The sequence below is a fragment of the Gavia stellata genome, chromosome 1 (genome assembly GCF_030936135.1).
Source record: "Gavia stellata isolate bGavSte3 chromosome 1, bGavSte3.hap2, whole genome shotgun sequence".
NCBI classification, from domain to species: domain Eukaryota; kingdom Metazoa; phylum Chordata; class Aves; order Gaviiformes; family Gaviidae; genus Gavia; species Gavia stellata.
This window is the reverse complement of record NC_082594.1, coordinates 121502006-121512446: the sequence shown is the minus strand read 5'-3', so window position 1 is coordinate 121512446 and position 10441 is coordinate 121502006. Positions and strand designations below refer to the sequence as shown.

Genomic DNA, 10441 nt, shown 5'->3' with positions numbered 1-10441 from the left:
AAATGGTAGAAAATCTTCAGAAAAGATAAAAGGACAGGAGAAGAAGGAAGGATGACTCTTATTATTCAGCCACTACCTTGAGACTTAAAAGTTCCTGACTTTGACATAGACGTGTAGTTTTGGACAGGTTGCCTAGGCTGCAAATGTTTTTGAGTGACTAATTGTAGAGTAACCAGGTTCCAAACACTGGTGGTTCTTGATGTGGTCCGATAACATCTTCTCAAGGTGAGATCTCCCTTTCTTTTAATTCCTACTCTGAAAAATTGGACTAATATATAGCTGCATTATGGGGGTGTTGTCTCTCCTCATGAATGTCTGTATCTCGTTGCAAAAAAGTGCCTCTCAACATGAAAAGTAGTATTGCAGTGATGGAGAACCCTCAAACACCTTTGGGAGAGCTCAGGCAGGAGAAAAGAAAGGAATGGAAATTGGATGTTTAGTTTAAAAGAAAGGACAAATGGCCACTGGAAGTAGTGTGTGCAAAAACCAGTTACAAGTCTGTCAGAAAGTTACAGCTTATTTGCTCTGGTTTGTTTCTTTTAAAAGAGATTTCTGATCAGGAAGGAAACCTGCATCATAGAAGCCCATGTGATTTGTGATTTTTTTACTACCAAGAATTATCTTACCTTGTTTCATCATCATAAAAACATCTGTGTCTTGGAATAAAACAAAACTAGAAGAGCTTTTGCAACACCAGCATAATTAGGGAACAAAACGTGTAAGGGGCAGTTCCTAAGGTGAGCTGGAACCTGTCAGCCAAGGAATAAAACTCTGTCTTCTCAGCAGGAGCAAATGCATTGCCCCTCACCACCCCTGGCCAGCAACATGGGAGTGTGTATTCCTGTACTGCTTTACCTCAGCTTTCCTTTAGGAAGCAAACAAAATGTCAGCCTCCTGAAGGAATCCAGCTACATCAAAACCAGACAAGAACAATATGGACCTGCTCAAATCTCACTCTGAGAGTATCATCCAATCTCTCCACTTGACTGCTCTGGCTAGATTTTTTTGTGCGATATTGGTGGAGTTCATCAGTTTTTTGTACAAGGCTTTATTTCAAACACTCCAAATCTAGAAGAACATGAAACACGCCTCCGGAGGAAGCGAAAAATCTAGATTTAAGCTCCTTTCACTCATGTATCTGGCTTAGCATTTCCTCTGTCAAGGAAGGATTTCACAGGCCATTTGCAGCAATGCTGATCATTTTGGCCATTACACTGTCACAGATGATAGGCTATTTTCTTCAATGTGGTTTGTGATGGAAAATTTCTATGACCTAGGTTAATCAAAGAATTAATTAAATGACAAAATACATTTGGTGTGTACGGGTTCCTTCCTGTGTTTCTAACAGGAGTCCAAGGAGAGGCAAGTTCAGTACAAAGGGAGGCTTTGTTCAATTAAGTTGACCCACCTTTTACCAAGTGATTCTTCAGGAGCTGTTTGGGTTTTCCCCAAGGGGGTTCACCGGTTCCCAGCTACCGCTCATCCTTTGCCACTACATCCTCTGCTTTCTCAGGAAGGAGAGTGAGGATATGAATGAAGTAAGTCATTTTAATAGGAGATGCAAGAAAACACATAACCAACCTTTGAAATTTATTGCAGGGATTGTTATAACCTGATGGTCTTAGTTGTTATTCAGAGACACTTCCAGTGAAGCAAGTTGTTTTGACTGAATTAATCTTCAGAACTACATTCATGAACTCTTGAATTTAGCCAAAAATTTACTACAAATAGTAACTTAAAGACAACCACAAAAATAATTTCAAAGCTATTCACTAAAATGACTTTTTTCTTTAGCAATTTCTGATTTTTACTGCATTTTATGGGCAAACCAATAGCCCAACCTTTGGCTGAATTGCTATGAAACAGTAGTTCTGCTAACAGTTTATTGATGTTGCTTTCTTATTATTTAGCTTCTGGTTTTGATATTAATTATTTAACTTGTATAGCCGTGGCTGTCACAGAGTAAACAACAAAATAGCAGCTTGAATTACAGAAAGCAAAAATCAACCAACCACTAATAATACAGTAAAACTGTTAGACAACACAAACTATAAAATTATTTTCTTTCAGTTACAGAAATGGACTGTCATTTTTCTGTCTGGGGAGTTTTGGCCTTTCTGAGTTTGGCTCTGGTTGTTTCGTTGATACTGAATATTTCACATTATATGAAAAAGAAGCAAGGTAAGTAATCTCTCTCTGTAAGGAATGGAGTTTGAGTGTTTAAAGTGTCTGTAAAGAAAGCCATCACTGCTGGGAGATTTCAAGCCAACAAATTGATTCTTTTGAATCTTAAAGTTATCTTTTGGCAAGAATGATTCTAGTTGAGAGGATGTAACTTTTAAAATTCTTTAAGATAATCAGGTATGATTACAGAATGATTGCTAGCTGCCCAATCTGCTGCTAAAATCAACTACCCAAATCCATTCTCCAAAGACAAACCAACAGAACATGTACAAGGTGAAGAATTTAGTTCTGGCCAAATTTTTATTTTTAAAGTATATTTTTAACATCTGTAATTTCCTTTTTTTTAAGTGTACTTTTCATGTAACTGGTTATCATTTGTGCTTTAATTTAAAATTTATTTTAAGTAGCTGCACTAATACAAAATAAATTTGAGAAAATTTTCTCCTGCCAAAATTCCTGAATGCTTATTTGAATTTCAGGTTTCATACACATTTCACGCTTAATCCATTTATTTTGGAAAAAAGTTCTAATTGCTTTTCATCATAGGATCCTAATGCAGCTCTTAAAACCAATGTGTCACTTACAATGAGGAACTGATTTGTTTAATTTATGTTAGAGGGTGACTACAGTCATACTCTGGTTTTGGTTAAAATTAACTATGACATTTTTTAACAGAATTCATTATGCCAGTGCAACCTTTCTTATGCATACAATTCTATAGTTATTAAGTTGTACAATCCTCACCATTCGGGGAAAACTGTACCTGTGCTACACGCATATGGGTGGGCAAGCAAACACTGGTGGATTCAACCACGTTAAACACGCATACATACATAATCTACATAAACAGAAGGCCTACGCTTATAACTGAACTCACCAAGTATAAGAGAATTAGATTATTACAGGATATTAAATGAGCTGCTGGAGCATTGTGGGATGGGGGTGTGCCTTTTTGGTTTATTTTGTCTTTTAGTGCTACTAGGCAGATATTTCTAAGATGAAAAATCACAGTCATTTACAAAACTAACCTTGAGCAAAGTTTCAATCAGATTGGCTGATGCTGCATTGTTCATAGAATTGGAGCTTACCATGGTAGATTCTGGAGTCCTGGAGCAGAGGACAGAAAGTCAGGCATTCCTGAGTTATTTATCAAGCTCTAGCAGTAAATCTCTTTGTAGCCATTGCCTCTCTGCTTCAGTTTCTTCATCTGTGTGGATCACAGGATAGCTCTCTTTCAGAGACACAAGCAACAGAACTAGTAAAATAAATGAACCCTTCACCTTGTAATATAAATACATGATGCATCTCCCTAGGCAGAGAAAAAGATGAGGTAGAAGCAGAAGGAGGAGGAAACAAGGCATTAATCGCATATGTTACAATACATTTTGGGATCTTGTAAACTAACATAGACTTTGAAGCCACAGCACAGAGTCATAACACAAGCATTTCTTGTATTAGTCAAAAGTATTTGAGAAAAGCAGGGGGACAAATGGAGGTCCTGAGAGCCAAGAGCTTTCAATTTTACTCTCTACAGTGAAATCAAAAGCATGTCTGTTAAGACAATTATCTGAAGTGTTCTAAAATAGCACGTTTCATTTTCTTTTCACTTTATTTTTTTTAACAAATTTTCCAGCTAAAATGTATAAAGACTATGAAGACAACAGTCCAAGGTAAGTTGGATAAAAATAGTTTCTTTCTGACAAGGGTGAAATAAGCAATAAATAATAACAGTGGGCTTTGGAGGGATGGCGTAGAGGAAAATCCAATATCTCATGCAGCCTACCTGGAAATGTTGGAGAGCAGGTTGGTTATGGAAAAAAAGTTTTCAAGAGAAAACTGGAAAAAAAGTTCATGTGGGAGAGATGTACTCCAGTCATTTTATCAACAATGAAACAATTGCATGCTAATATGATAATTTTATATACTGAAGGAAGTGCAAGATATTGAGCTAAACCACTATTTACTATCATTCAAACTCAATATATCTATAATAATTTAAAAGAACTCTCAGAAAACAATGATCAATTATAGTCTGATATTTAATACTTGTGGAGCAATAATTTACATGTGTTTACATTTCATACCCTTCTTTTACACTTGACTTTCAAAAGCAATAAAACAGAGCCTGTTTATAGCTGCTGCACAGCTCATGATCTGTTACAAGTCTGTTTGTCTTATTCCATATAAAAGAAACACTTTAGAAAACAGAGATGGACAGAGTCTCATCTCAACACAAATATAAAAGGCCCTTGAAATAAAAATACAAAAGCCTTCACCTGTTCCCCCAAACCAATCCTCAATTACAAATTTACTTGGAGTTGGGAAGTCTCTGTTTGTCTATTATTGCCTGTTCAGCTGAAAAATACCACTGCAAAAGTGATGTTAGATTGCATTACTTCATTCCCTTGATGAGGCACAGTATAGGGATGCAATAGGAACAAGGTTACACAGTGCTTCCCACTAACAATTCTGATCTTTACAAACATGCTTTAAAACATTTTCAAGCGACACTATGTAATGAAACACAGAATACCATTAAATATCCAAAGCGGAACTTTGCTTTAGTCTTCTCTAGTTGTGTCAACATAAGTATTTTAGTTGAATCAAGACTGGACTTTTTAAGAACACCTCCCCAAAAGACTCATTTAGTGCTTCAGTTTGTATCACAAAGTGGTCTCAGAGCACGTGAACTGGGTTCCTTTCAGTGATCATTAATATTTCTAGAACTATATCAAACAGTAGCTTAGTAGTCTTGATATTAGCTTTATACTTAACTAAGTTACAGGAAAGAAGAATTCAATTCTTAGCTAGATAACAGATCTCTTTTCAGAATATGGACATTGCCATTTCTTCCCCTTCTGCAAAACTGGTATTTCCACCCCCCCTGATATTTTTAGTCTTGTTTTTTAGATCACGTACAATCTGCTATTGCTATATGTGTGTAAAATGTTTAGAGCAGAATAGTGGTGCCCTAAGTAAAGTATATTCTGTGAATTAAAAGTATTTTTCCATTCCCCTTCTAGTTATGATGACTATTACACAGAAGATGACCCAGTTTATGGCAATCTCAATCAAGATATTTTAGGTAAGCTTCACCTTAAGAACATGTGTCCGTTCACAGGCTATAATAAATGTATGGTTAAAAACTGACTGACCAACACTTTCTGTGTTTTTCAAATCGCAAATTGAGAAGCTACCCCTTTTCAATTGCTGTATTAATACCTACTTGGGATAGAACTGCAAACCATCATACTGCACTACTATTTGTAAGACTAGATCTCATACTGGATTTGATTTTTTTTACAGTCCAAATCACAGAATCATTAAGATTGGAAAAGACCTGTAAGATCATCAAGTCCAACCATCAACCCAACACCACCATGCCCATTAAACCATGTCCTGCAATGCCACTTCTATACGTTCCTTGAACACCTCCAGTGATGGTGACTCCACCACCTCCCTGGGCAGCCTCTTCCAACACTTGACCACTCTCTCAGTAAATGGTTCTGTTCAAGCCAAGTATCTCAAAACCAACAGCTTTTCTACATGTAAAGCTGCACCAATTGAAATAGCAGCTTGATCCATGCGTGTTAAAGCAATCTAAGACACATATTACTCACTGCCCAAAGTCAATGCTCCCGCAGAAGCTGGCAAACAAACACATACCAATTCTCTGCTGTGGCTATCCACAGATCATCAGTAATGTTGACAAATGTGCTGGAACAAGCCCAGTGGCTGAATGGTGGGCAGACATAGCTTTTCCCTGCTTTACTGGGCTGAAGTTAATAATCCTTGGCAGAGAGATACCACATTAAAGGCAGTTACATCGTATAACTGCAGCTAGAGCTAGATATATTGAGGGTATGTCTCTCAAAGTCCTTATGGTGATAAAGCAGTATTTAAGTAACATGAACACAACTTTTTTCCTAGCCTTATTTAGGGTTAAGCAAAACTGAACTAAAGTACTTGAACTGCAGGGAAAAAAACCCAAACTTTTTCATAAAGGGTTTGCATAAATTTAACTAAGCCAACATTCAAATACATTGACACTACAAAAGACTGAAGACTGTAAAGAAGTAATGTTTTACTGATGGCTAAAATGAGAAAATAACTTGCACCAAATTTACAGAAAACTGAAAGTAGAGTCAAGAATAGAATTTAATCACCAGCTGCTGCAACTCACAGCCTCTTTCTCAGCCAAAGCAAAGATTGCCTATACTGAAAAATACATCAGTATGTGGCTACCCCCTAACTGCAAGATGTCCTTCTAGCAGTCTAAAAAGATGCCCACTTAGTGAATAATGAGAAACTTCCCATCTGTATGAACAGAAAATGATTTTCACAATACGTGTGTTTGAATTTCTTAGCTATTTGCCCCTCTATAAATAGAGGAAGAGATCTTTGTGTGATTTCAAAACTAAACAAACCTACCAAAGTAAGCTGGGGGAGTTAGTTATGTAATAGGGAGGATCCGTTGATGTCATCTTCTAAGAATCAGTAGAGTGTCTTAACTAAAACATTTTTCTACTTTGATAAATTATAGAGGAATGTTGTTACGAGCAGATGAAGTCCCAGCCTCAACAGCCAGTTAACCAACTACAGGTATCTTTAATTTTAATTCTGGATTTCTGAATTTAGGTAATGTGGTCTGTCTCAGAGTTCTTGTGTTTATCCCATGACAATATATAACAAAAATCTTCACACTGCTTATCACAAAAATTACTATCCGTTAGTGTCTCAGTTCATAAGGGAATTTAAGCACAGACTTGACCCTTCGTTCAATATGGGTCTTTAATGAGGGTGCAGGAGAATTATAGACAGCTCATTTCCATCCATATTGCATGATAAAGCTCAGTCACAGGCATGCAGATCAGGCTGAATTAAGCCTGCGTCTACTGCTATGGTTTATGTAAAGAATCAGTTTTATTTATTTTGGACATTAACCAAGTGACAACACAGGCTGCATCACATGATAATCATGAGTCTGACTGGCTCTCCCCTGCCCAGCACAAAATTTATATGCCTTAACAAATGAAAGACAACTGTTTTTCTATTGATCTGTATTTTGTTGAGATACTTGGATGCCTGAAAGCATGCAAGTTTCGACTGAAATTTGTCTGTAATTGAAGCATTCCTAGCATCAATTTCCTGAGTTGATTTCCAGGTATTTCATAAGCAGCAATTTCCAGCCTTTCTTAGGATACTTCCAGGGGGTAGAAATATCTTTTTTTTTTTTTTTTATATAGACATTTGTTTTCATTATCTTCATGGAAACAGAATAATCTATGAAAATTCCAATGTCAAAAGTGCGTGACAATTTGGCTTGAAAAACACAGACAGAGGCAGGGGAAGACCTACATAGCATACATTTTGCACTGGAAATGAGATTATATATACAGATGAGAATCACACATCTTTGGTTTTCTGCATAGACAAAGCCTGTGAAAAATGTTGTTGCTAGCAACTGGATACTAATTTAAAAAAAAAAGCGGGAAGAAAAACAGACCAAATAATGTCTTGCATCCAAAAGAACTTGAACTGATTATATAAGCTACCCTCATTCCCATAGAGAATCTTCCCAATAATACCTTGATGAATTTTTTTCTTACTGCCACTAGAATGAGTCATTTACCACTAGGTTATATTAGTCTGTTTTCTGTGCTGCCACAACTTAATCATTTGTAGTTTTAATGAGTTCATTTACAGCTAGTTTGGGTAAACTTCAGCCACTATTATGATTACAGTGTAGACATACTCAAAGTCTTGACATAATTTTAAAGCAAGCATAACTACTGAATGTTAAATTCACAGTGAATTTTCTTCTAGGTGGAGCCTGCCAATCAGATGTGTTATGCCTCACTTGATCACAGTGTCAAGGGAAAACGGAGAAAACCAAGGAGGAAGACAGACCCTTCACTAGAGGGGGATGAAAAAGAAAGATCACCTAAGCCCACCATGCTGGCTTCCAAAGTTGGCATTTACCTCAATAGCGAGCAGCTGGCTGCTGAAAACATGGCAAACGTAGAAGCCATTCATGATGATCCCATCAGATTAATGGGTTTGATTCACACGACAAATGGAGAGAACATCTGAAGTGGCTTCACAAACCAAATACATAATCATAAAGTGAGATCTGCTTGTTCATTCTGGAGGAAGAGTGAATGATTAGAGATAATATCCTGGCAAACTGACATACTAAACAACGGTATAAAATGGGTGAGTTGAGTGTTCCGAAGTGCTCATTCATGGACTGAGCAAGAAAGGAGATCCACACTGCCACTTCGAAGAACCTGCCCTTCTGAAGACATTTTGAAAGGGAGTTGTAGAAGGTGGTACCTCAGCATTCACACGGTATTGATTCCAGTAAAAATTAATCCTTTTTTTAAAACAACCATCAACTTACAAACAGCCCCAAAAGACCCACTCTGTTGTCTGTAGAGCTCTAGCAGAGTATAACTATTCTTCTAGATAGGTTTTAATAGTACTTTTGGAAGGATATTGTATTTCATACTTGCACACTTAATGTTTTAGTTGTTTTCCCAATTAAAAACTGATTTGCTGTTCAACATTGTGTACTTTCCCACTGTAATTGGTCTATGGCAATAACAATATATTTAAAGCTAATTGGAGAATTATTTAACAGCTTGTTTAAAGTAGTAATTGTATGTCTCACAAGATTTAACAATATCCTTATTTATCTTTAGCTTCCTTTTGTGAGCAACACCAGAATACATCTCAAATCATAGAATCATAGAATTGGTTGGGTTGGAAGGGACCTTTAAAGGTCATCTAGTCCCACCCCCCTGCAATGAGCAGGGACATCTTCAACTACATCAGGTTGCTCACAGCCACGTCCAACTCCTCTACTAACATAACGTTGTATCCAGCCATATTCAAGAGTCCACAAAGATACCAGCAAATGATCTGTGACAATAAATCTCCTAGGGAGGATTTTTTCCTTCGCATATTCTATGTGATATTTAAATTCCTATTGGGTTTTACATTGCCATTGTTACCAACTATTTTACAAAAGTAGAAAGAGGTTTTTATTTCCCCCAAATAATTCACATACTGCGTGCACATTCATCTTAAGACTTTAAACTCATCAGATGGTAAGCTTTTATAGAGGAGGAATTTATTTTTATATTCTAGCAGCCATTAAATAGTAGTAGTAAATAGTAAGGCACATTGATGTAACGTGCCTACCTCTAGGTGTCGGACACGCCTGCCTTCTCAAAAAAAGGATATTAGTGCCTTTAAAATCCACGCAGAGCACATTGTCAAGGAGTTTGAAACTCTCAAGCACATACAGAGCCCTACAAGTATTTCAGGTCCTGAAGGAGATAGCCCTGAAAGCAATTACAAAACCCAAAACAACCAAAAAGCCCATAGTACAAAGAGAAAACACCTCTTCTAAAAGCAGAAGTGGATGCATGTGTCCAGAGATGGGACAAATTTATGAAGAAAAAAAATCAATGTAAAAGAAACAGTTCTTTGACAGCCTGGTTCATGTATAGTTTAGCTCATAGTTAATGAGCCTCTTTAACACGCCTTAACTTCTATGCTAGACCAAAAGGAAGGGGCCAATCCCTGCAGCCAAAGCTGGCCAGTGTCACTGCCTGTCTTGTGCTAGCACTTACTTTTGTGTGCAGAAATCAAGTCAATATATGTTTGGCTGTTACACCCCAGAAACAAGGCAGACTTGGAATTAAAGTGACTGTGTTATAACGGTCTTAGACCAACTGCCATTGGATAAGCAAAAATAAATACTGTTGAAGAATCAATTAAAAAACCACTTTAATGGAGAACCATATTAAACTATGACCCTGACTAAGACCCTACAATGGGAAAGGAGGAAAGCAAATCCAAAGACAAAGATCCAAAGCTAAACACCAAGATATCAGCGCATGAAGTACTAACTTAATTTGAATAGATTGGAAGGAATTATACTTTGTTCCATAGTAGGAACAAAATAAGTAATAAAACATATTTCAACATACTCTTGCTTAGACTCACATATCAAAGTTGTTTCAATAGCATTAATATGTAAAATATTTACATCAAATATTTCAATTTAGCTGGCCCCAAACAGATGCAATACTCAGCCCTCCGAGATGATTAGAAGAGAAAGCTTTCTTAAACACTCTCCAGCAGATAAGCACAGGCCCAAGAGTCTGTTTGTTAGTATTTTCCAACATACACACGAAACAAGGCATGCTGTATTTTCACTTAATACAATTTGTGTGCACTTTGTAGA

The 10441-nt window shown here is 36.8% G+C and overlaps 1 protein-coding gene across 1 annotated transcript; it reads left to right on the top strand.

Annotated features, from left to right (window-relative positions):
- Nucleotides 1-2078: 2078 nt before the first annotated feature.
- LOC104265010 (T-cell receptor-associated transmembrane adapter 1) lies at nucleotides 2079-8277 on the top strand. The gene is made up of 6 exons (XM_009822323.2): nucleotides 2079-2181; nucleotides 2801-2803; nucleotides 3818-3854; nucleotides 5208-5269; nucleotides 6728-6786; nucleotides 8011-8277. The coding sequence occupies exons 1-6, from the start codon at nucleotides 2079-2081 to the stop codon at nucleotides 8275-8277; spliced, it is 531 nt and encodes a 176-aa protein (XP_009820625.1).
- Nucleotides 8278-10441: the final 2164 nt, after the last annotated feature.